The sequence below is a fragment of the Aotus nancymaae genome, unplaced genomic scaffold, assembly GCF_030222135.1.
Source record: "Aotus nancymaae isolate 86718 unplaced genomic scaffold, 86718_ANA_hifiasm-v0.15.2.pri h1tg000079l, whole genome shotgun sequence".
NCBI classification, from domain to species: domain Eukaryota; kingdom Metazoa; phylum Chordata; class Mammalia; order Primates; family Aotidae; genus Aotus; species Aotus nancymaae.
Genome location: NW_026988494.1, coordinates 17,375,869 through 17,402,672, shown reverse-complemented (window position 1 = coordinate 17,402,672; position 26,804 = coordinate 17,375,869). Strand labels below are relative to the sequence as shown.

Here is a 26,804-nt window from a genome sequence, read left to right as displayed (position 1 = left end):
TTTGGTTTTCTGTTTTTGTGTTAATTTGCTGAGAATGATGGTTTCCAGCTTCATCCATATCCCTGCAAAGGACATGAAGTCACCCTTTTTTATGACTGCATAGTATTCCACGAATTTTAAAACAGGAGTTGAATAGAGGCTGTCTGAAAAAGAATGCCTACAGAACCCAAGCTACCTTTACCTGGAGTCCTGACCATGCAGGCTGCTGTTTATTAGAACACAGTAACAGTCACGTGGTGGGCTCGGCCCTCACTTGCAGTCAGTTTTGAAGCTCCCATGGCAAAATGGCAGGCTCCATTCCAACAAGCACTCACATTCCGGGGCAAACACATGCTTTTTATTCTGTCATTTTTCCATTGCTGTAGACTTGTAAAACGATGATTAAGAGAATTTCAGAAACCAAAGTTATTTTCCCTGCTCTTATTGGACTATTTCTGTTTGTTAAAGGTTTCTAAGGTAAAAAAGTCCTCAAAGTTTGGGGACTGTCTTCCATACCTCGAGTCAATAATTTTTAAACATATGATAGTGTCATTAATGTTCTTGTGAATAATGGCTTAAGTAGTGTAATTGGAAATAGAGGTCTGGAGGAGCTTGGCATGGGGGTTGGGTGAGCATTTTTGAGTTGGGTAATTAGGCAGCTACAACCATGTAGAACAGAAGTGATGATTAGACTAATTAGGAAAGCCATTTCATAAGTGCTATGGGAGACCCACGGGCAATGGCCTAGAAATGCTGCCTTCCCTGATTTATTTGATTGATGAAAAGCAGGTTTTCCACTTGTGGGCTTATTTATTTTTTAGAGATTTGTTTGCCTCATTTTTATCTGTTTCAGGTTTTTGCTTTTTTTTTCCCCAAGATTACAGAGAAGCAGATGTGCCTTATTCACAGTTTTGGGATAGGGCTTTTGTGCTTTTGCTTTCATTCCCTTCACTACACGATTCCAGTGCAGCAGATTTATCAGGGCACTTTTAGTCAAATCTTTGTAAAGGAATCACATGTTTTATTTAGTCAGAATTCAATTCAAGTAGCTTTTCTAGTAACAGGCCTCTTGCACCACCATGCCTGGGTAATTTTGTATTTTTAGTAGAGACAGGGTTTCTCTATGTTGGTCAGCCTGGTCTTGAACTCCTGACCGCAGGTGATCTGCCTGCCTCAGCCTCCCAAAGTGTTGGGATTACAGGTGTGAGCCACTGTGCCCAGCCTCTTTTTGGTCACCTTTATACACCTAATTTATTCATGTATATATATTTTTTCCTAACATTCATTGGTGCTTACTGTGTGCCAAGCACTATTAAATGCAAGGGATTCAAAGATAACTAGCAGTTAAAGGCTTTGTTTTGTTCAGTTTTATTGCCCCAGTTGCCAGCAGGGTGTTTGGCTTGTGGTGGGTACTATGTAAATATTTGTTGAAAGAATGAGCATGTTAAAGGCTAGGCCTTGTTTTGTACACTCCGATTTAGCTTATACAGTTGCAACTTATTTTGCAAAATGGCTTTATTCTTTTTCTTTCTTTCTTTTTTTTTTTTTTTTGAGACAAGGTCTTGCTCTGTTGCACAGGCTGGAGTGCAGTGGTGCAATCACGGCTCACTGCTGCTTCAACCTCTTTGGCTCAGATGATCCTCTCACCTCAGCCTCCCATGTAGCTAGGACTACAGGCACATGCCACCACACCTGGCTAATTTTTAAAATTTTTTTGTAGATATGGGGTTTCGCTCTGTTGCCCAGGCTGGTCTTGAACTCCTGGCTTCAAGGGATCCTCTGCCTTGGACTTTCAAAGTGCTGGGATTACAGGCAGATTGTTTTTTAAAGAAAACAAATTTCTGTAAAATAAATTTATTTCCTGGTAGTTTTAAAATTTAAGCTAAACCTGGTAGTTTTAAAATTTCTTCTATAACATAATAAAACCAGGAGCGTTGTTGATATTTTAAAAATAAAAGTGTGGAGTGAAAGTGTTTTGCCAAATTATAATCTAGAGTTAGGTGTAGTTTGCAGATCACTTTTATGCATAGTATGTTGTTCGACTCCCTGTGATGGCTCCATTAACCCATTTATGCCGGAGGTTGCAAAGTTTTTTTTGTAAAATAGTCAGACCTTGGAGATGACCTTGAGCAGTAGGATATGCATAACTCCCACAAGCTTAGCGTTCCAATAGTGGAACACTAGGCGTAAATGGCTTATAGTAGGCCCAGAGTGTGTGAGGTCCAGAAACGTGAGTTGATTTTCCTCAAGTCCCCATGGATTAGCCATGGGGACAAGTTCCTCATCTGCCCACTCCTGGCTCTTTGTTCTGCCTCATTTTGGTCTTCTCTTAATGGAGTACTGTCTTTTGTATCCACTTGGCAAATGGCTAAAATTAGCCCATTGGGTTTAAAGAATTCTTTAGGGGCATTCAGTGATAGGTGAACTGTGTAACTCTTCAAAAACACCAAGAGTAATATATCTGCTAACCAGATAAAGAAAAATAGCACCAGCACTATTAAAAAATGCTTGTGAGATTTTTTTTTCAAACATTGAACTTTTTTTTTTTTTTTTTTTTTTTTTTGCTGATTTGTCCATTTTATCTCAAGAAAGAGCTGATGGACTTCATAAAAATGTGTAGTGAAGCAGAAAAAGCCAGAGAGAACTTCTTGAATTCTCTGATCCTTAAGTGTATTTTCCTGATACAAAATGGGGTAATAATACCACCCTTGCAAGCGTGTCTCGGGAATTAAATCGGAAACACAGTGCAGCTCACACGAAGTACCCAATACTTGATAGCAAAGACAAAATAAAAACACAAACAAATACAAGTAAAAAACTTAACAGTAAGGGGTGAAAACAATTTATGTGCCTTTGAAACCTTTATAACTGAAATTCTAATTACAGTAATTTATATCTATTCATTAATGCAGTTTGCTCCAAGGGCCTCTACTATTAACCCAATTTCAGTTATTTTCTGCATGTGAAAGCATCAAAATTATTTTCTTTTTAAGATAAAACTCCTAAATTCATTTTGATCCTGAATAATTAATCTAAATTAATGAGGTTTTGTTATATCCTTATGCAATGTGTATTTAAGGATCTATTGCTGTGCTACCCTACATTTTGTGTCCTAGGAATGTTAGATACAACTGTAATCCTGGTCTTTAGATAGAACTTTGAGTAATAAAGTGAGATAGAATACTGACAGCAAACTTTGATAATAAAATGTAATTATAATATAGTACTATTAATTTAGAGTTAGATAGTGTCCATTAAAAAAGTATTCATCAATGTCCAAACTAAACAGGAAATATTTAATTGGCTTCTAGGAAAATGAAATACATCATTCTATATTTTAATATTTAGAAAGAAAAGATCTTATTACAACTTACAAATGATTTTTTTTTTCTGATAATTGCCATTGACTTCATTGAACTGTCTCCTTTTTGTAGTCAAATCCCAGAAGAAAATGCTATTTTTAGGAGTATATTTAACTGAAAAAGCTCATATTTCTATTCAAGTTTAGGCAATTACTCTTGGCAAAAGATAAGTAAACTAATGTTTCATGATAAAGTCCTCAAGTATCTCATACTTAAGTGAAGACCCCAAATCATAGTTTGTAGCTTTATTGCAGTTTTCATTCAAAATATGTTTTATATCATCTATTAACTAGGGAATTCCTAATGCCTTCCTATTAGCCTAAAGAAGCAAGAAACACAACAGGACAGTGACTATATTCTTAAGTATTAGGGAGTTTAGAGCCTCAAATATTCTATATGCAGACCTCTGTGCTTATGTTTGTTCATTTTAATGAGACTCCAAAGGCTCACAATTTTATAGAAGCTATAATGTTTCAGTTGCAGAACCAGGTAAAAACAGGGCAGTCCTCTGCTCTATAAAAACAAAGGGTGACTGGGCGCAGTGGCTCATGCCTGTAATCCCAGCACTTTGGGAGGTCGAGGAGGGCAGATCACTTGAGATCAGGAGTTAGAGACCAGCCTGGCCAATGTGGCAAAACCCCATCTCTACTAAAAATATAAAAATTAGCCGGGTGTGGTGGCCACACACCTGCAATCCCAGCTACTCTGGAGACTGAGACATAAGAATCAGTTGCAGTGAGCTGAGATGGCACTACTATACTCCAGGCTAGGCAACAGAGTGAGACTCCGTCTCAATAAAAAGGAAAAAAAAAAGCAAAGTGTAATGGCTCAGGGTTAGAACCATTTCCTGGTGACATTGAGCTGGTTAAGTTGGTGGGTCTATGAGGGGAAACTTGGAAGTGCTGGCTACCTTCACGGCCTCCAAGGTCTTTGCCTTGTGCACTGTGACTTGGCTGTACTACCCCACAGTCAGGTTGGCAGGAGTATGATCTTTTTCGTCTGTCTTCTGGGAAAATAATGAATATTTAATTTTATTATTTGGATAGTATTTTCAAATAATGTGAAAAATTTTAAAAACTTCAACACTTTTTATAGCTATAATAAAAGACTTATAATATAATTTGGTAAGACTACAAAATTCACAAAATGATATTACGGCCTCATTTTAAAAATTGGAAGTTGTTCCTTCAAATGCTCTTTGATAACATTTTCTGAGAGCGTTCTTTAAAAAATGTATTATTACTCCATTTTTTTGGTATTTTTAATTCATGTACTTAATGCTGTTTAACTTTTTAAAATAATTCTGATTGATTATTTTCAAATATGCCAATACAGTGATATTGTCCTCATGGGCTGTAAATTTGTACCATAACATACAGACATTATATTAGGATCATATTAATGTATGAATACCTGGGCTTTAAGTATGGATCTGTTGAGAGTTGTGTAGTTAAGTTATGTGGTTTAACAACTAGAGTCAGCTGTATTGTAAACGTATAGCTTGTTTTATTGTGCTTTGCAGATATTATGTTTTTTTTTTTTTAATTGAAGGTTTGTGGCAACTCTGTGTTGAGCAAGTCTTTCAGCACCATTTTCCCACTGTGCTCACTTTGTGTCCCTGTGTAACTTTGTTGTAATTCTTGCAATATTTTAAGCTTTCTCGTTATTATTATTATATCTATTGTTATGATCTGTGATCAGTGAATTTTTTTTCTTTTTTTAATAATGAGATAGTGCCTCACTCTGTTGCTCAGGCTAGAATACAGTAGCACAATCATATTTCACTACAACCTTGAACTCCTGGGCTCAGATGATCCTCCTGCCTCAGCCTCCTCAGTAGCTGGGACTACAGTGCGTGCTACTATACCCAGCTAGTTAAAAACATTTTTTTTTGTAGAGACAGCATCTGGCTATGTTGCTCAGGCTGGTCTCCAACTCCTAGACTCAGGCAGTCCTCTGGTCTCCCAAATGGTAGGATTACAGGCAGAAGCCCCTGTGCCTGGCCATTCAGTGATTTTTGATGCCACTGTTGTAATTGCTTTGGGACACTAAGAACTGTATCCATGCAAGATGTAGAACTTAATAAATGTTGTATGTTTTGACTGCTCCATGACTGGTCCTTCCCCTGTCCACTATTCCCTAGATACAGCATTGTGAAATTAATCCAATTCATAAATATATAATGGCTTCTAAGTGTTCAAGTGGAAGGAACAGTCGCATGTTTTTCACTTGAAATCAAAGAAATGATTAAGCTTAATGAGGAGGGCGCGTTGAAGCCAGGTCAAAAGCTAGGTTTCCTGCACCAACAGTTAGCCAAATTATGAATGTAAGGGAAAAGTTCTTGAAGGAAATTCAAACTGCTGTTTCGGTGAATACATGAATGATAAGAAAGCAGAAGCCTTATTGCTGATATGGAGCAAATTTGAGTCATCTGAATGGGAAGATCAAATCGCTACAACATTCACTTCAAACAAAACCTAACACAGAGCAAACCTTCAATTCTGTGAAGGCCAAGAGAGGTAGAGGTAAGGAAGCTGCAGAAGAAAAGTTGGAAGCTAGCAGACATTGGTTCATATGGTTTTAGAAAGGAGGCTATCTTTATGACATAAAGGTGAAGCAGCAATTGCTGATGTAGAAGTTGCATCAAGTTATTCAGAAGATCTAGCTAAGATGATTGATGAGTGAGGCTATGCTAAACATGAGAGTTTCAATGTAGACAAAACATCCTTCTATTGGGAAAAGATGCCGTCTGGAATTTACATAGCTACAGAGAAGTCAATGCCTGGCTTCAAAGCTTCAAAAGACAGGCTGACTCTTGTTAGGGGCTAATGCAGCTGGTGACTTGAAGTTGAAGCCATTGCTCATTTACCTTTCTAAAAATCCTAGGGCCCTTCAGAATTATGCTAGATCTACTCTGCCTGTGTTCTATAAATGCACTCTGGATGGGCTAATGCAGCTGGTGACTTGAAGTTGAAGCTGTTTCTCATTTACCAGTCTAAAAATCCTAGGGCCCTCCAGAATTATGCTAGAGCACTCTGCCTGTGCTTTATAAATCAAGCCTGGATGACAGGACATCTATTGACAGCATGGTTTACTGAATATATATATATATTTTTTGAGACGGAGTTTCACACTTGTTACCCAGGCTGGAGTGCAATGGCGTGATCTCGGCTCACCGCAACCTCCGCCTCCTGGGTTCAGGCAATTCTCCTGCCTCAGCCTCCTGAGTAGCTGGGATTACAAGCACACGCCACTATGCCCAGCTAATTTTTTGTATTTTTAGTAGAGACGGGGTTTCACCATGTTGACCAGGATGGTCTCAATCTCTTGACCTCGTGATCCATCTGCCTTGGCCTCCCAAAGTGCTGGGATTACAGGCTTGAGCCACAGTTTACTGAATATTTTAAGCCAACTGTTGAGGCCTACTGCTTAGAAAAATATTTATTTCAAAATCTCACTGCTCTTCAACAATGCATCTAGTCACCCAAGAGCTCTGATGGAAATCTACAAGGAGATGGATGTTGTATTCATGTCTGTTAACACAGCATCCATTCTGCATCCAATGGATCAAAGAGTAATTTTAACTTTTAAATCTTATTATTTAAAAAATATATTTCATAAGTCTGTAGCTGCCTTAGATAGTAATTTCTCTGATGGAAAGTGGGCAAAGTCAATTGAAAGCCTTATGAAAAGAATTTACCATTCTAGATGCCATTAAGAACATTTGTGATTCATGGAAGTGCGTCAAAATACTAACATGAACAGGAGTTTGGAAGAAGTTGATTCCAACCCTCATGGATGACTTTAGAGGTGAGTTCAAGACTGCAGTGGAGAAAGTAGCTACAAATTTGGTAGAAATAGCAAGAAAACTAGAATTAGAAGTAGAGCTTGATGATATGACTGAATTACTACAACTTCATGATGAAACATTAGTGGATGAGGAGTAGCTTCTTATGAATGAACAAAGAAAGGTGTTTCTTGAGATGGGATTTACTCCTGGTGAAGATGCTGTGAGCATTGTTTAGATTTCAACAAAAGATTAGAATATTGCATAAACTTAGCTGATAAAGCAGGAGTAGGGTTTGAGAAGATTGACTTCAGATTTGTTCTGTTGTGGGTAGAATGCTATCAAACAACATTATATGCTACAGATAAATCTTTTGTCTTAAGAGACCATCAATGTGGCAAACTTATTTTTGTCTTATTTTTTAAATTGCCACAGCCACCCCAACCTTCAGCAGCTACCACCCTGATCAGTCAGCAGCCATCAACATTGAGGCAAGACCCTTCACCAGCAAAAAGATTACAACTTACTGAAGCCTCGGATGAGTGTCAGTATTTTTTTTTTAGCAATAAAGTATTTTTTAATCCAGATGTGTACATTGACATTGTTTTACTTTTAGACATAATGCTCTTCCACAGTTAATAGACCGCAGTAGAAACAACTTTTGTATTCACTGTGAATCACTGGTGTGATTCACTTTATTGTGATATTTGCTTTATTGTAATATTCGCTTTATTGTTGTTGTCTGGAATTGAACCCACACAACCTCCGGAGTATGCCTCTATAGACGGAATCTTAACAGAACATATTCTAAATACTTTTCAAGTGCTAGCTTACTTAATCCTTGTAACAATCTGAGGAGTTTGTTTTATGGTTTTCTCTATTTTCCAAAGACACAGGGACATTAAGTATCTTGTCCAAGGTCAGCCACTAGTAAGTGGTAGAATCTGGACTTGAATTCATTTAGTCTGGCACTGGAGCCTGTACTCTTTAAATCACCATGGTAGTCTTTCTGCTTCAGTAGAAAGTGGACTTTGTTTTTTGTGTGTGTATGTGGGGGTGACCTGTGACCTTCCTTGCTTGCTTCCTGATTTCCATATCTTGAAACCACTATATTTCATTCATCTTTTCATTCAGCAAATATTTATTGAGAATCCATTATGTGGTGCTGAGGGATAGCAGTATCCATGTGGACTGTTATATGTTACAGCTTAGGTGCCCAACAGTCATTAACTTTTGTAGCTTAATGTCTAGGAGGGAAGATAGGCATAACCAAGGGAAACTCACTGGGGAAAGAGGCAGGGATGGGGGAGCACGGGTGCAAAGAACTCTCTAAAACTTGGACCTGAGAGTTGTAAAAGATTTAGCCAGGTTGGGAAGGGGGTGTAAGAAGAAGAGGGTGGTATTCCAGTTAGGGGTAGCAGCCAAGTTCAGAGACTAGAGATCAGAAGCTGTGGAAAGAGTTCAGAGAACTGAATTAGGTTCAATGTGGGCTGAAGCACTCAGTGTTTTGAATTAAGAGTGGGGATGGTGAAGGGTGTAAACGGTATTAAAGTGTTCTAAGATCAGGCAGAAGAGCAAAATAACTGATTAAATTTACACTTTGGTCAGTTGGATACATTTATTGTAATTTCTAGGAGAATAAAAGCCTAAAAGCAGAGTGTATAATATCTAAGCTTGTGTCTGTATGAAGGAAGAGAGGGAATAATACAAACCAAACCCAATCAAAAGGAGGCAAGAAAAAAGAGAAAGATAAAATAGATGAGATGAATAGCACAAATAAGATGGTAGATGTAAACTCTAATGTGTTTGTAATTATTTTAAATGTGTATGTTCTAAATGTGCCAATTAAAAGATAAAGACTGATAAAACCCAGCCAGCCAACCAACCAACCAACCAACCAAGCTAGATGCTACTTTCACCTGACAGAGAGGGAATACCTCTAGGAGATGAGAAATGAGAAGAGGTGACAATGAGATAAGCTACCTCCATCTCCTTCCCTGTCTGTCTACCCCAGAAGCCACCACATTCTTAGGAAAGCCACTGAACTTCCCACTTAAGTGCAGTGGAGGTGGTCCTGGGAGGTTAGCAGTGTCTGGGTTACTCAGGTGTGGCTTTTATACCAGCTTGTGAGCAACTTTATGGCAGAGGTGGAGTCTCCCTCACATCCCTCGTGCCTTCCATAGTGTTTGGCATGCAGTAGGCCTTTAAGTAGCATTTATCATGTGTGTGCATTTGATTTCCACGTAAGATTGTAAACTCTTTGCAGGCAGGGAACCTGTTATACCTTTGAGTTTTTCATAATATCTGCTAAAACATAGATCAGTGTATAATGAGTGATTCTTATTCAATTCTATCAAGATTAAATCTGATTTCTATATAAGGATACTGTTCTACCTCTCAGTGATTTGGAGATTTGTTTCCACAGCAGAGAAGAAACAAAAACTACTTTCTGCAATAAGAACCTGATAACCTACTTTTGCATAAGTAGATTTTACAGTAGAAGAGTATATTCTTTTTTCTTTTCTTTCTTTTAGTTGCAGCGAGAATTTCTGTTAAATTCCACTCACTGGGCCAGAGACTCTTGTGGCTTTAGTGAAAAACTTGTCCCTTGCGTAGCACACTATCTATACTTGTGGGTTCATTGGCCAGTCAGTGGCCTCAGCTCTGAGCTCTAACAAGAATAATATATTCTTTTTTATTTTAAAGAGCATGATGTATTTACTATCAAAATAAATGCTTTACTCATGTAGAAGCTGTAATGAGATATTGGTAGTAAAATAATAAAAATATTTTTCTTGGAAGAACTATTGTACAGACCATATCAAAACAGCAATTTCTTTTTTTGGAATGAAAGATACTATTGATTCTGTTAATCCAAATGCCAAAAGTTCTCTAGTTGAGTAAGAATGTGCTGCCTAAGAGAAAACTCACTTGGCGTCATGTAAGAGCTGCTCATTATGAATAGAAAGAAATTACATAATCCAAAGTAAAAGCAAGTCATTCTGTTTTTAATTACAGTGTATAAAAATTAAAACATGGACCCAGGGTCTAGTTGAATATACTTCTTGGCAATAGATATTTTGGAAGCATGCAGTAAAAAATACAATAAAGTTGGCTATGTGCTGACCACTCCCCAGTGTCCTGGTGGTTTCCCATTTAGTGACTGTATTCAGCTATTGTGAAATCACAGAATTTTAAAGCAGAAAAAGATCTCAGACGTCTTTTCTTAGCTCATCCTCCAAATGAGAAAATAAGCACACAGTAGTGAAGGGATTATACTGATGTCGTATAGCAAACTCCAGAAGGAATGTAGGCATCTGGACTCCTGTCTGATGATGAGTTATTGTCATTGATAAGGATTGAGAGATGGAGACACAGAGAAGATGATAAAGAAACAAGTATGTCTACTTTGCTCCTTCTCAGAAGTAGTACCAGTAAAGCAGTACTCCGAAGCAGTGTCAGCCTGAATGTTGAGGTGTGGGAACATTCTATACCTGTCGCTCGCTCCTCCTCATTCCTGCACTGTAAATCCCATCTTGAGGTTACTGTGTCTGTGCTTGTTGCCTGTAGTCCAGTCCAACCGTAGACGTAGCTGTCTCAGGTTATGGAGAGAGATTAAGTAGATAAGAGGCAAATTGAAATATGCATGTTTTATAATTTGTTAATTTTCAGATTTTTTGAATCTTAGCAAAAGGATTTCCTGAGTATAACCTCACGTTTCCCTTTCTACTTGCAAATCTGAACAAAATCCTGTGACCTTTCCTGCTTACTCAGAGCTGGACATTTTAAGATAAGTCAATGCAAACTGATTTTCAGAAAGTATTTTGAATGCTTCAGTTATCTTTCCCAGTTCACTCAGAGTCTGTTATGGATTTGCTTCTGTGAAAAAGTGTTGAAACCCAGTGTGTGGACGTGCAGTGTTGCTTTTAGCCTTGCCAGCGGTGCTCTCTGGACTTTTCAGCAAGCTTCACCTCTGAGCTGTGTTACCTCCTTTGGCTCCTGTTGCGATTACCTGGGGCCAGATTCTGGCTTTTAAATCCCTCCCTGAAGTCAGGTGGGAGCCTAGCCCAATGGAGAATGGCAGTCTTAACTACTGATGATCAGTTGCTGTTTTCCTTGCTACTGTCATGATATCGAACGTATGGGTTCTCAGTAAAACACGTACTGTTTACTTGTTTTTACTAAAGTCCATCTCTGGTGGCATCATTGGAAGCCTCTCAGTTTAACCTCTTCCTTTGTAGCTTCTATGGTAGGAAATAAATTATGACTGTTAAAATCTTACTGCATAAGTGATGTGTGTTGATTTTAGGAAAATCAGAAAATAGGGATAAGTAAAAAGAAGAAAATATAAATGATTTAGAATCTGTCTCCCAGAGAGACAACTGGTAACATTTTAGTGCATAGCTAAATGTTTAATGTACATTTATTTATATAACATTAACTATATTTTAATAAAAATGACTTTGGGCTGTGTATACTGTTTTGTATACTAACATTTCTCATATGACATGTTTATACATCTCTCATATCAGTAAATACAATTTTGTATTTTCAAAAAACAAATCTCACTATCTTTTTAAATACAGATAAGTATAAAGAAAATATGAAGGCTCATTATCTCTCAATCTATGTGACATGTTAAAACGATTAGTAATAAAGCAAGTAACATTAGTTGGTTGCTGACTATATGCCAGGGGGACTGTTTTATCTGCTAGCTTCTTTAATCCCCAGAAAAGCCATAAGAAGTAGTTGCTATTATTAATCCTGTTTTACAGATGAGGATACTGGGCTACGTATTTAAGACAATTCCCAAAGCCATACAGCTAATAGGAAATGAGCTCGGATAGTTTGACTCAAGAGCCCATTTCTTTTCCTTTCCTTTTTTTGAGATGAGGTGTTGCTCTGTTGCCTAGGCTGGTATACGGTGGCGCAATCTTGGCTCACTGCCACCTCTCCCTTCTGGGTTCAAGCGATTCTCTTGCCTCAGCCTCCTGAGGAGCTGGGGTTATAGGCATGTACCACCACACCTAGCTAATTTTTGTATTTTTAGTTGAAATGGCATTTCACCATTTGATTAGCCTGGTCTTGAACTACTGACCTCAAGTGATCCACCCATCATTTCTTAACCACACACATACTGTTAGACTTTAAAAACAAAGTCAATAGTCTTTCTTGATTTAAAAAAAAATCTCCCTCTGTCAGCATGTATAGAACTACCTCATTCTCTGTAACAGCCACATTAGATGTCCATTGTATACTTTCATTTAACTATCCCCTTCACTACTGATGGACAATTTGGTTGTTTTCAGATATTTGCAGTTACAAGCAATGCAGCAATATTCTTATACTAATGCTACTGTTTATTGAGTGATAAAATCAGTTACTATGGGTAAATGCATAGAACAGTGCCTGCTACATAGTAAGATTAGTGATTTCTATTGTTGTTGGTAATACTATGTGCCATGCACTATGCTAGAATTTAATTCTCAAAATATCCCTATGAGGTAGATACTGTTATTATCCCTGTTTTATGCTGGAAGACATTAAGAAAGACATAATGAGTTTAAACAGTTCTTGTGTCATGTAGTAAGTGAAATCTGTGATGTGATCCCTTTTGGAGCTTGTGGTCTTGACTACTCCTGTTTACATATACCCAGCTTCAAGGGCGTCAGAGATGGAGGAAGCCCTGGTATCGGCAAATGTTAGTAATGTCCACATGTGCTCCCACCAGGAGGATATGAAATTGCCTGTGTCAATATCCCTTTCTAGTCCTGGATATCACAGATGCTACAGTTTTTAATTGGTGAAAAATAGTATTTCAATATAATCTGTAATTTAATAATAAGGTTGCACAATGTATCTTTATGGGGCATTTGTATTTCTTTTTTTGTAAACTGCCTTTGTTCATGGTTTTATTGGATAGTTTTATTTTTAATGATTTTTATGAGCTCTCTGTAAAATAGGGAAATTAGCTTTTGAACTCTCATATGCATTGCAAATGTCTTTCTAATATAAGCATTTTAATGATTATATTTTACATTTTATGGTGATATTATAGTTTATGTGAATGGTGGGACTTTCATTCTTTCCAGTCTTTCATTACAATGCTGTCAAGAATATCCACTTACTATTTTCTTAGGAAATTTCTTAGAAGAGTAAATGGTGGATGGAAGGAAATATACATTTTTAAAACGTTGATTCATATTTTCTGTCTCTCTCTCGGATGACAAAAGTACGTTGACCATCAGGGTATGACAGGGTGCTTATTTCTCAATAGCCAATTATATTACATGATATTATTTAAAAATCAAGGCCAATTGTAGTTTTTTGATTATGAGTTAAGATTGAAACGTTTTCCATTTTATTTGCAGTTAGTATTTTTTCCTTTGTGAATTGCCTGTTCATGCCTTAAGAAGGATTTTGACTATATGTGCATTTTTTTCTAAGAGGAATATATGTACAATTTAAAAATTTTATAAAATCAGTTATTTAACAGTGGAATGAGCCTTCCCAACACTGATGGTATTAGAGCAGAAGTTAAGATACTGGAACAGTTTAATGAAAGGAATGAATGCTTATTAATTTACTATCGTAAATCTTTTACTCTTTGTGTTTTAATCTTATAAAGAACAAGGGACTTAAGCCAGTGACTTACCTATAGTTCCATAGTTGTAAATGGCAGAAATAGGCTATAAACCTTCTATGCCTGACTTTTAGCACATTCCTTCTATAGCCTTTTACTCCTGAGCCATACATAATCACAGTAGTAGTAAGTTAGCTGGTTGAAACCTATGGTACATATTGGCAAAAAAAAGAAAGAAAAGAAAATTTCAGAAAATGTCTATCTAGAAATATTTTGTGTATTTCAGAAACTTGGTGTTCTTTTATTTTTATTTTTCAGCAACTATTTTATTAAGTACCCTGCTATATTAGGGACATAGAAAACAGGTGGGGACTAGACCAAGACCTTTTCCTCTTTCCCACCCTTCCAATCCTTATCCCTTTTTAAAGCTTTGCTTCCCACCTGCCACCCAGCGGCCTCAGCACTTCAGGGAGTGAAACCTCTGCCAACTCTTGTCCTCTCCTCACTGTTGTTTCTCTTCACACTCTGGTACTTAGAATGTTGCTTTTTCTATTTCTTCAATGCCATGGCAACAATACATAGTAACTGCTTTCCTTCTGGTCAAGGAAAAAGATTTTGTACTTTTCTTTCCCTTTGACCTGTTTGTAATTAACACTGTGGTCCACTCTTTGCTCCAGTGCAAAGCAAGGAAGTACTAAACTGTAGTCAAGACTGCAGGACCTGCTGGATGTATAGCTAGCGAGTCTTCTGCGCTCCTTTGCAGCAGTTTAAACCCAAGCCCATCCTGATCATTGGTTCTAAAACAGTAGTCGTTATATCCTCCATCCCTGTTTCTCTGCCCCATTACTGTTTTTTTTTTTTTTTTTACTTGATATGTTATATTGGAGGTTGGTTCCTTCAGTCTCCCTCCACTAGACTGTAGAGTCCAGAGGAATGGGGTTTCCTTTTGCTCATTGCCCTGTGTGTTCCCTGGGACTAGCACGTAGTGGGGTCCATAGTTCTTGCCAAATGGCCACAGGACTTGGTAGTGGAAAGCCTAATTTCCTTTCATAGGATTTGCTCTCCTTGTGTCTTTTTCTCTCTTAAAGATAGTGTTTAGATTATATGTGGCCCTCTCTGGGAACTGTGGTCAGCTTCAGAGGATTTTTTTTTTTTGAGGCAGAGTCTCACTCTGTTGCCCAGGCTGGAGTGCAGTGGCGCAATCTTGGCTCACTGCAACCTATGCCTCCTGGGTTCAAGCGATTCTTCTGCGCAGGCCACCATGCCAGGCTATTGTTTGTATTTTTAGTAGAGACAGGGTTTTACCATATTGGCCAGGCTGTTCTCAAACTCCTGACCTCATGATCTGCCTGCCTCGGCCTCCCAAAGTGCTGGGATTACAGGCGTGAGCTACCTCACCCAGCCAGCTTCAGAGGATTTGGAAGTCCATCAGATCCTAGGGCCTGAGCCAAGGCAGAGCCTAGCTGGAGTGGATTATAATTGACATAAAAGATTTGCATTTGAAATAACTCAGAGGTTGGTTTGAATCCTGTTCCCCACGTTTTTACTTCCTGTCTGAGTTTGAGGAAGGCTTTTTGAGCCTGTTTCTTTATCTGTAACCTGGGCGTAATAATGCCTACCTCAGCTTGAAGTGAAGATAAACTCTGACAATATATGGAAACAACTGGTACACAGAAAAATAAGTGATGGTGGTATTATGGTTATTAGTATTTTAGTTTTCTTCTGTGTGACTTTCTATTGGTAAATGGAGTTATTTTCTCATTTGTATTGTAGGCTACTCAATGTAATGGTTAAAAGCTGGATCTGGTGGCTTTGGAGTTTAATGGACTGGGATCCTGTCCTTCTGCCCCTTAACAGCAATGTGACATTGTGCAAGAGCAAGCTTCCATTTGTAAAGAACAATAAATGGCCATAATATTAGTATATGCCTCAGACTGGACAGAAAAATTCGATCAGCACAAAGTTTGGTTCATAGTAAGTCCTTAGTAACTCATATTCTATAGTTTAATAATAACAGCAGAGTGAAGGAAGCTTAAACTTCATCTAACTATTTAACTCTAGTTCTTCCATTTCATTTCTAATTCTGCCTTGTAGTGCAATCAAGATCAAATTGGTATCCTTTTCAGATACAATCTTTCATATATTTAGGACTGAGTCCTGTTATGAATTGACTTGTGTCTCCCTAAAATTCACACATTCAAGTCCTAACCTGTAGTGTGCTGACTGTATTTGGAGGAAGGGCCTTTGAGGAGGATGTAATCAAGGTTAAATGGGATCATAAGGGTGGGCTCCTAATCCAATAGGACTGGTGTTCTTCTAAGAAGAGGAAGAAACGCCGGAGTGTGTACACACAGTGGAAAGACCATGTGAGGACAAGAGAAAGAAGGTGGCTGTCTCCAAGCCAGGAAGAGAGCCGCCACCAGAAACCAATCCAGATGGCCCTGTGCTCTTGGACTTCCAGCCTTCAGAACTTTGAGAAAAATGTCTATTGCTTAAGCCACTCATTCTGGTATCTTGTTATGGCAGCCTAAGCAGACAAATATAGATCCCTTTTCTTTTCTTATGTCATCATCCCCATCTTGAGGGGGTTTTCGGATACTTCTTGCATCCTGGTCACCCTTGTCTCAGTGCTTTCACGTGTCAGTGTTCTTTTAAAAATGGGAAACCCTGAGATGAACTCAGAATCCCCAGGCTGTCCGAGCAATTTGGGTGTTGGACACTGCCCTTACAGTAGAATCACTGATCCTGTGAGGAGGTTGTCCACTGAATAAACCCGTAAGACTCAGCTCTACTCTATCCTGTATTTGGTCTATTATTTTTGTCCAAATTCAAAATTTTATCATGTTAATTTCTGCTTTTTTTTCCCCAGACTCTAGAAATCATTTATTTAGAAACCTGTTTGGACAAGACCTTAGAAGTGTGGCCCAGCCAGCCTACCCAGTGATGCTTTCCATGCTGGGTGTCTTAGTTTGAGCTGCTGTAGCAAATTACCATAGATTGTGTGGCTTCAACAACAAACATTTATGTTTCACAGTCCTGGAGGCTGGAAGTTTGAGATTACAATCCTTGGTGATGCCTTCTTTCTGGTTACATGTGTCCTTACATGGTGTAAACACAGCTACCTAGTTTTCTGGCCTGTTCTTATGAAGGCACTGATCCCATTCATGAGGGCTCCACCCTTATGACCTAATTAACTTACAAAGGCCATACCTCCAGATACCATCACATTGGGATTAGGGTTTTAATATATGAATTTTAGGGGAACACATGCAGCCCATTGCTCTCTTCCTAGCAGTGACTGCCTCCATTGGTGGAGGTGCTGTTTTGTTGTGAAACTTGTTCCGGAGTTGGGTTTCTTCAAATGTTCCGAGGACTTTGCTGTGTTGAGTCAAAATCTGACCCTGTGATAACTGCTGCTCTTTGATCACATCTGTTTGTTTGTTTTTCCTACACCTGGCAGTCTCTTATAGACTCCCTGCCCCCATCCTGTTATCTGCTCTAAACATTTTAACAGTGTTGTGTTTAGTATTGTAGCAGAAAATCAATTCCATTTGTTTTTCACAAGCTGAAATTAGAAAGACAAATGGATCTAGAAGTACATAAATAAAGTAGGAGCCTAATTGACAGAGAGATACTCTGTTTGGTTTGTTTTAATGAATAGCTTTCATCAGATCATTCTCTATGAAAATAGATTGAGGAAATAGGCTATTCATTCCTTATTATCTGAATCAGTAAGATTCATACCTTTCTTTGCTGTTTAGGATGATAGGCATTAAATCTTCATCTGAACTCTTTTATTTTAGTTTTTGAGACAGAGTCTTGCTCTGTTGCCCAGGCTGGAGTGTGGTGGCATGATTGTGGCTCACTGCAACCTCTGCTTCCCAGGCTTAAGCAATTCTTCTGCCTCAGCCTCCCAAGTAGCTGGGATTACAGGCATGTGCCACTATGCCCACCTAATTTTTATATTTTTAGTAGTGATGGGGTTTCACTGCGTTGGCCAGGCTGATCTTGAACTCCTGATCTCAAGTGATCTACCTGCCTCACCCCCCCAAAGTGCTGAGATTACAGGTGTGACCGTGCTCGGCCTCTTTATAGTATTTAGAACTGGAAGAGACCCTATGAATCCTAACTTCCATATCCCTGTGGCAGAATTATCTTTTTTTGTGGCAGATCCCCTTCCTTTTTGAGGGAATCAAAAGGCATATGTGAAGTGGGACTCAACTTCCTTGTGCTGAAGCCAGGGGGCCGCAGCCTCCCTCCGCCACCTCTGGCCATCAAATTGAGCATGTGATTTGAACACAGTCAATCTGACGCTTTCCGGTATTTTTTCAGGAGAGTGGGTCTGTCTGTAAAGACTCTTGGGGCCAGCTGGGCCAGTTGATGGGGCATTGTCCTGATGACAATGTTCAGGCCCCAGAGCTCAGGTGCACGGGAGGGGACTGTCCACTGATATGAGGCAGTGGTGGCCACAGTGGCTTGGCCAGGCTGTGGTGTGGCAGGACCTTGGCTGAACTTTGCCCTACTTGCTCTCTCCTGAGCCTGGGTCCGGCCCTCCAAGAGAAAGGGAGCTTCCCAAAACCTTGCCAATAAACACACACCTTTTCTGCCTAAACTAACTTGAGTCCGTTTTTTTTGTTGTTGTTGTTTTTAACCTGTAACCTACATAGGAAGGTCCTTATTTGACTCTTTCAACTCGTGGCATAGGGTTCTGGGGTTTATTCATTCCTGCCTAAGCACATGTGAGGTCTGCATGGTCTCGTTAAGGGGTAGATTGCTGCATTCCCTGCATTCCCTGGGGTAGATAATTGCTATTTATGTGGCAGTTAGGAATTTTTTTCTCATCTTTTTTTTTTTTTGAGACAGAATCTTGCTCTGTTACCCAGGCTGGCATGCAGTGACACAACCTTGGCTCACTGTAATCTCCACTTCCTGGGTTTAAGTGATTCTCCTGTCTCAGCCTCCCAAGTAGCTGAGACTACAGGTGCACACCACCATGCCCAGCTAATTTTTGTGTTTTTAGTAGAGACAAGCTTTCACCATGTTGGTCAGGCTGGTCTCGAATTCCTGACCTCAGGTGATCCACCCGCCTGGGCCTCCCAAAGTGTTGGGATTACAGGCATGAGCCACCGCATCCAGGCCTCTCATCTTTAACTGATTGATTTTCAGAATACCATTCTAGGAAAGACTAAATGTTTTCATCTTTTCAAAATGGGTGCTCTTAGGAGAAGGAAGATTGATAGGGAGCATGCCAGGATGTTGGCATTTAGAACATGGGAAGTTATGTAAAGGTGAAACTATGTCTGATTGTCTAGTAGAAAGATTACAGTCTAATTAGAAATGCTGAAATTTTTCCAGAACTTTAGGGAATTCATTGAATTGCAAATAAAATAAAATAAGGAATGTTGGTTTGCCGGTGATTAGATATATTGGGGGAAATGAGGTGGTTTTTTGTTTTTCCTTTTACTTAGCATTTATTTCTCTCTTCAAAAAAAAAAAGATGTTTACTACTTTTACTGTGCAAACAGGAATATACATAAACTTTAAAAATTCTTAAAGCTATAGGTATTTTGGGCAGTGTTTTAAAAAATCCCTGTGGGGAGATTTTTATAAAAAAATATTCTTATGGAGACCATGTGTCTGTTGTGTCTACAGACCCATCACGATGAAACCATCATTTCCCCTGAATATTTGCTCCTCATGACTAGAATTTTTGGACTTTGAAAGATCCTTGAGTTTACTTTCACTTACAGGTTTACAGGAATTCAGGTCTGTAGAGTATGATAGCCAAAGTTAATAGTTATGAGAGATCCCATATCATAATTTGGATATTGAATTTACCTAGAAATGAACATTTGAAAGATCAAGGGAATATCATTAATGTGATCTTAAATTATATTGCTAAACAAATAAGATATAGTGACCTCTCTTTAGAAATGGCCAATAATATCTCAGCACTTTGGGAGGCTGAGGCGGGTAGATCATGAAGTCAGGAGATAAAGACCATCCTGGCCAACATGGTGAAACTCTGTCTTTACTAAAAATACAAAAATTAGCTGGATGTCGTTGTGCGTGCTTGTAATGCCAGCTACTTGGGAGGCTGAGGCAGGAGAACCACTTGAACCCAGGAGGTGGAGGTTGCAGTGAGCCAAGATCCTGCCACTGCACTCCAGCCTGGTGACAGAGCCAGACTCTGTATCAAAAAAAAAAGAAAGAAAGAAATGGCCACTAATAAAAAGCTATTGGTATAAAATAATTTTTTAACAAGGACTAAACCATGCATACATTGTCTATCATTACAGAGTTCCCTGTCTCCCAGGAATTTTCTGGTTATTACCACAAATTTATAGTATACTGTGGATTTCTATGCAATTGAACGCGAAACTAATATTATAGTCATTTTATTGCTAGCTGCTGTTGCATCTAAATTCAGATGTCTTATTTTCAGAATTGAATTAAGACAATGTGCTTTGTGGGACACTTTAACAGTCAAAGAATATTTGTGGGAGAGGGATTTTTAAAAGAATGTATGGTTCTGATATGACTGCTTCACACCTTACAGCTATTACTAAAGTAGATTCCAGTAAGGTAAGCCATTCTGGAAGGCATTTCTGAATATTACCTCCTTCCCCCAAGACATGTTTATTAAGTAAATGTATTTTATGTTGTAATTTAAAGATTTAACAGAATATTTTCCTTTTCATAGTAGACTTTGGAAAGCTATATACTTATTTCTGCGATTTGCAGTAACTCAACACACATTGCTGAATCTTTTTTCTTTGGAATTGCCTTCATATCCCTCACTGCATTTTAAAAACATATCCTGAGTGGTGTTGGGCCTTCATATTTTTGTGGGTAGATTTTAGTTTTGAGTCAGGCCACATCATTTTAAAGTTTGCTCTACAAGCTAGGTGACAGCAAGCTGGGAAATAGTTTTTCTTTAGACGTGAGATGTCTATAAAGAAACTTACACTGTGTGATGTGAAAACTGGCTTCGAAGGTTCTTTCAGAATAGGAATTCCAAATGATTTGCTCAGGATTCCTTGAAATGACATGTGTGGTTTTCTAGGGTGACCATTTGAATGCAGACAATTGATTTAGATGTACAAATTCTGCTTTTAAAATAAAGTTTAAAGTCTTCTTGTAGAGTTTATGGTCTCCTTGTAAACTTTGCCTCAGTGTCAGAATCCTTTTGAGTCAGAATTGGACTTGGGGGGAGTTTTTCTGAGTTGAGGAACCTCAGTTATTGGGTAGAAACTTAAGGTGGCTGTAACTAAGGCCTGTGGCTGCCCTGAAGTAGTGCACAGTTGTATATGCGTGCACAGAATTTCCTTCTCTGGCAATTTCAGGAATTATAGAAATGTGGACATAAATTTTTGCTTATAAATCTAGAGCCACGCTGAGGAGCTTGAAATGAATGTCTCCTGTCGTCATAGTGCTCAGTGAGTTCCTCAAAGCATTCACGAGTTTGCTCTCAGTAGTTTAGATTTGGATTTGTTGCTAGACTTTTGTGGAAGTTGGATATTGGAAGCAATTCTCCTTACAGCTCCCAGGAATAGATGAATGGGCCCTCAATATCTAATCCAATTCTGAACATTTGGAAGAAGTCTGTGTTGGGAGAAGCCTGTGTCCACCATCAGCTGATTTTCCTGATAACCTATGTGTACCTTTCACATGCCTCCATTTCTGGTCACCAGCTTTATCATGTGACTCTTTTGGCAGTTAGTGGATATTTTTAGTAAATATAAAGGAATTCCTCCTACCAGCATATGTGATCATATGCCTTAACCTTGATTTTCTAGTTTCCTGGTTGAAATAGTAAAGAGAAGCCTGCCCCGATGGTCAAAGTTGCTAAGATGCTTTGTGGACCAGCTCATAAAGGCCTTCAGCAGGGCAAATCTAGTATCTGCCAGGCTTTCTAAAAATAGTTAAATGAGTCAATAAGTGGCTTTGATGTTGTTTGGGTATAATGTAAAAACAGCATTTTACTATTGGTAATCATAAGATTCTTTTATGGAAAATCTAAGTGGGATTCCTCACTGATAGGTCTTACAGCCCATGTGAAAAGAAAGCCAAGTAAAGCTTTTATGGAAAGATGTGTTCCCGTCTGCCTGGAATGGTTTGGGTCAGACAAGTAAATTGGAGTTGTTTTTCCTCTTGAGTTGCTTAGTTCTGTTTTTGGAGCTTTACACATGTTTCCCCTGAACTACGCCTAAGAGCAAAGTGCAACTAATCCCTTCTCCCCCTTCCAGCCCTGCTTGTGGATGTATCCTAAAGCAGTGTGCTTTAGGGTATCATTTAAGACTTATTTGAAAATTTTATGCCAATTTTGCATTTCATTTCAAAAATATATTTAAATACCAAAATTAGATTTTAGATGACCGTTTATTCAAATTGAGCTCCAAGATGATGTGCCTGTTGGTCCGAAAACTTTGTGTCCTCCTGGGGCACACTGCTTGGTAACCCTGGAGATCTGAGGATATCCCCTATTTGAGAAGTATAGTTGTAGGGCATAACTGGAAGCTAGGAGGTCTAGGGAAGTATGTATTTTTAAAAATGACTCTATTTGTGTGTTATTTTGTTGTTGTTGATTTTGAGGCAGACTCTTGTTCTGTTGCCCAGGCTGGAGTGTAATGGCATAATTTCAGCTCACTGCAACCTCCACCTCCCAGGTTTAAACAATTCTCCTACCTCAGCCTTGAGAGTAACTGGGCTTACACGGGTGCACCACCATGCCCAGCTAATTTTTGTATTTTTAGTGGAGACAGGGTTTCACTATGTTGGCCAGGCTGGTCTTGAACTCCTGACCTCAAGTGATTTGCCCGCCATGGCCTCCCAAAGTGCTGGGATTACAGGTATGAGCCACCACATGCAGCCCTAAAAACAACTCTATTTGACAATCTAGAATAGGTGTGAAAACTCTGTGAGAAGTGGAATGGCAATCCACCTGGAACGTATGTGGTATACAGCTGTCTGATAAAGAAATCCATCTTAATGAGCAGCATTTTCTTTTAAATAGCCTGGTGTAGTCAACTCTTTACTGAGATTCAAGTCAACTGTTTCCCTGACTTTAGGACTGAGTGCCAGCTGTAATCCTGGGAAAAGTTATACAGCACATTGTTGATTTTTTTTTCCATCTTATAGGGGAGATTAAAATAATTGCTGTCTACTCCCCTCATCATGTGTTGTGAGAATTAATGAGATCATGTTAGTACTGTCCCTTAAACTCACAGGAAGAAATGGGCATGGAAAACGCCAGGTGTTATATTACCAGGAGCTTAACTCAGGCCTGGCATTTACTCTGCTGTTAAGTGTCCATTTATTTTGTTCACATGTTGCTTTACACATTAAAGTGCTGTATTAAGCTTCAGGCCCATCTAATGGGTGTGAAAATATCCACGTGTCACAATGAAGAGTGGGCCTGTTGGCTTCACATGTTTTCATTTGCCATACATCTCCAGAATCTTGCAAGCTTGACCTACAGCTTGTTGGATTGGACAGTTTTTCTGTATACCACTTACTGCATTTTGCAGCTTCAAGTCTATCTGTGGACACTTAGCTTTTTTGATAACTCTAGGCTGTAATTTTTGAGAGCATGTTTAAACCTTTTGCTCTACTTGAGCAGTAAATGGTCATCTTAGCAACAGGGCATGTGTGCTTTCTGCATGCTTTCTCACCAGCATGTGATGCTTGCTGTCACCCCCACTGAGCGGGATAATGGGATGAGAGAACAAGGCCTTACCAGCACAGCCTGTGGTCTTTTTGTGAATGGCTCAGTAGGGGGAATGCTGGTTCCTGTAGGGCACAGCCTGCTCCCCATAAGTAGATCTTCCCCTGATTTCAGTTGGAGAAACTTCTCTTGGGTCTTGGCATGATGTGCTCATACATCTTTAAGTAGCCAAAACCTGACTTGTATAACTGAGCATGAAAGTCAGATGTCAGAGTCTTTAGAAGGACATTATTTCTGAATGACCGATGAATGAGGTTATTGTCATGGAAAACGGCAAAGTTTAAAATAATGTTGATATTTGGGATGGTAGAATTGGTGGGGGAGGAAATGAGATGGAAGAAATATAATTTTAAACTGTAAAAATTCCAGTGACACATAATGCTTAATTGTTAGCATATTCTAAGCAATGAGTTAGCTGCATTTAAAAATAGCTTTTCAACATGAATGAACCTTTTTATGAGCTGAGATTCGATGAAGGATAAGTTGGTCATGCAAATGGTGTTTTAGTAGTTTGTTTTAAATATTTTAGGGCTAGGATTTAAACAAATAACATTTTAGAGGTATAAAAACAAAAAGTCTGACCTGAAAACAACACAAATAATTGAAATCTAACCCTGTGAACAAATATTTATCACCTTGTTTATAATGGACTTTCTCTGAATTTCAAAATAAGAAGGGTGACTCGGATGTAAAATGGAGGCCACTGGCTCTGAGTGGTTGAGAGTAGTGGTAGACACAGGATTCTTTTGTGCCTCTTTGGGGGAAAATAGACAATTCAGAACCACTCAGGACATTCCAGCAGCTTTGGAGATTAAGGAAGGCACAGCCATAAAGAAGTCAAGAGTAGATGGTTGTTCATCAGGTCCCACTTTAAGGAGATAATCATTGTCTGTCTTGTGAATTGGTTCTGAGGCAACTCAATCTTTGAAGTAAAAAAATAAATGCTCCAGGTTTTAAGGAGTAAAGCATTAGTTTGGTGCAACAAAAGTCATTAAGGTTATAAGTTTTATGTAAAAAGAGTTATTAATGGCCAAGTGAGATAGCTCACACCTGTAATCCCCAGCACTTTGGGTGGCCTACGTGGGAGGATCACTTGAGCCCAGGAGTTCGAGACCCATTTGGGCAATATAGTGAGACCCCATCTCTACAAAAAAAAAGTTAAAATAATTAGCTAGACATGGTGCCAGATGTAGTCCCAGCTACTGGGATGGCTGAGGTGGGAGGATCACATGAGTTTGAGAACTCCAGGCTGCAGTGAGCCGTGATCACACCATTGTACTCTAGCCTTGGTTACAGAACAAGACTCTCAAACAAAAAAAAAGTTGTTAATTAGAATTAGGGAATGGTATTTCTTATAACTCTTACTTTAATTAAGGTATTTTGCCTATAAAGATAGGCAAATATAGGTAGGAACTATGCATGTGTGTACCATCTTCTTACTAAGATGTTATTTCTTCTCTTCATGAAGAAAGCCTGCCTACTGGGGCTAAATTACCTGAAGCAGACACCATCATTCACAAAGAGACAGCAAGTAAGCAAGATAAGCCCAGAATGTGTAGGGTGAATGACCCATCTGGTCTGCTGGGGCAAATTTTATACCTCTTACTCTTTTCAATGACATATTTGCTTCATGTTTTAATAATGTAGCCTCTATATTTTAAGTGTGAACAAAGTCTTAAAATATTTATATTTCATTAAATTTGGAGTACTATTAATAAACTGTTTATACCTGAAACATTGCTATGGCCATTCGTTCTCTCCCCACCACTTCTTATTTTCTCCCAGCTAGTGTTATATAGCAGAAATTCTTGCACAAGACAAATATAAGGGACTAATTAGTGGTTCTAATTTTTAAACATTGTGATGGTCTCCACTTACCCCTCTGAATCATTTCAAGAAAAGAAAATTGGATTTGGCTTGTTGATGCTTTGCATTTTAGTTTGAGAGTCAGTTATATATAAAATAAGAAAAAAAATGCTAAGATTTTTGAGTGCAAATGCATAGTCCACAGAAACCTCAGAGGCTCTGGTGTTTGCATGAGAAAAGTTTTGAAGGAAATTTTTCATTTAGAAACAAATTCAGGAGGTCAAATTCTGTGGTTTGTATTGAATGGAAATATGTATGGTGATATGTTGGGTTCTGTGTCCCCGCCCAAATCTCATCGTGAATTATACTCGTATAATTCCCATGTGTTGTGGGAGGGACCTGGTGGGAGATAATTTGAATCGTGGGGGCAGTTTCCCCCATTACTGTTCTTGTGGTAGTGAATAAGTCTCATGAGCCCTGATGGTTTGATCAGGGGTTTCCATTTTTGCTTCTTCCTCATTTTCTCTTGCCACTGCCATGTAAGAAGTACCTTTTGCATCGCGTCATGATTCTGAGGCCTCCCCAGCCATGTGGAACTTTAAGTCCAATTAAACCTCTTTTTCTTCCCAGTCTCAGGTTATGTCTTTGTCAGCAGCGTGAAAACAGACTAATTCATATGGTGTATAGGTTGAAAGAACTCTTCTGAGGACCATGGCATATGTTGGTTCCACCAATGGCGGAATTTGACCTTTAACCTTTCTATGTGTCCTTATCTGCAAGGTAGGAATGACAACAGAACCTAGAACTTCAGGTGGTTGTATAGATTAATGTGGCAAGAGAAAGATCTTAGCTCAGTGCCTGGCTCATAGTACATAGTCATGCATAACTGTTTCTTTTTTTAAGAAAAAAAATTTAAAACAGCAAAAGCTCTCTAGGCAGAGTTAAATCTTCACAGTGGGAGGAGGTATTTAAACTTCTGGTCAGGATGCTGAGGAGGAAATTAGAGCTTGATAGTGAATTGGACTAACTCTAAGTCCCTTCTTAACCTAAGACTGATCTTTTTACCTGGTTAAAAAAAGACATTTCCCTGGAGATGCATTAGCAATATAGTTTGCCATTTTTTTCAGAATATCACCCCCCTCGACAACAAAAATACTTTTTGCTTTATGTGTGTTTATGTTGTCATGCATTCCCAACTTTAATGCAAGCCAAAGATTTCTAACTTTTTAACGTTGAAGAAATTTTTTAAGGGAATTCGTGATATTTACAACAAGCTTTTAAATTTATTTCATTAATTATTTTCTTTTTCTTTTGATAGCTTTGGTCTACATCAAGATTTTAAGAATTGCAATCGACCTATCTTCTTTTTTTATTTTTTTTTTGAGATGGAGTCTCGCTCTTGTCTCCCAGGCTGGAGTACAGTGGTGCATCTCGGCTCACTGTAACTCTGCGTCCCGGTTTCAAGTGATTCTCCTGCTTCAGCCTCCCAAGTAGCTGGGATTACAGGTGTCAGCCACCATGCCCTGCTAATTTATGTATTTTTAGTAGAGACGGGGTTTC

At 38.7% G+C, this 26,804-nt stretch overlaps 1 protein-coding gene and 1 non-coding gene across 6 annotated transcripts in view; one reads left to right on the top strand and one right to left on the bottom strand.

The window, feature by feature from the left end:
- PSD3 (pleckstrin and Sec7 domain containing 3) overlaps positions 1-26,804 on the top strand; it is a 674,493-nt gene that overhangs the window by 228,620 nt on the left and 419,069 nt on the right. The window contains exon 1 of one of the 5 annotated variants that reach the window (XM_064368703.1): positions 7,654-7,672. The exons of the other annotated variants lie outside the window; for them this stretch is intronic. Coding sequence (XP_064224773.1) covers positions 7,667-7,672 — 6 coding nt within the window. The 5' untranslated portion in view covers positions 7,654-7,666. Of the gene's footprint in view, positions 1-7,653; positions 7,673-26,804 lie in introns of those variants that run through there. 5 annotated transcript variants of the gene reach the window in all.
- On the bottom strand, positions 9,661-9,809 carry LOC135271515 (small nucleolar RNA SNORA62/SNORA6 family). Its single transcript, XR_010339674.1, has one exon. It is a non-coding gene; the product is annotated as a small nucleolar RNA SNORA62/SNORA6 family (small nucleolar RNA).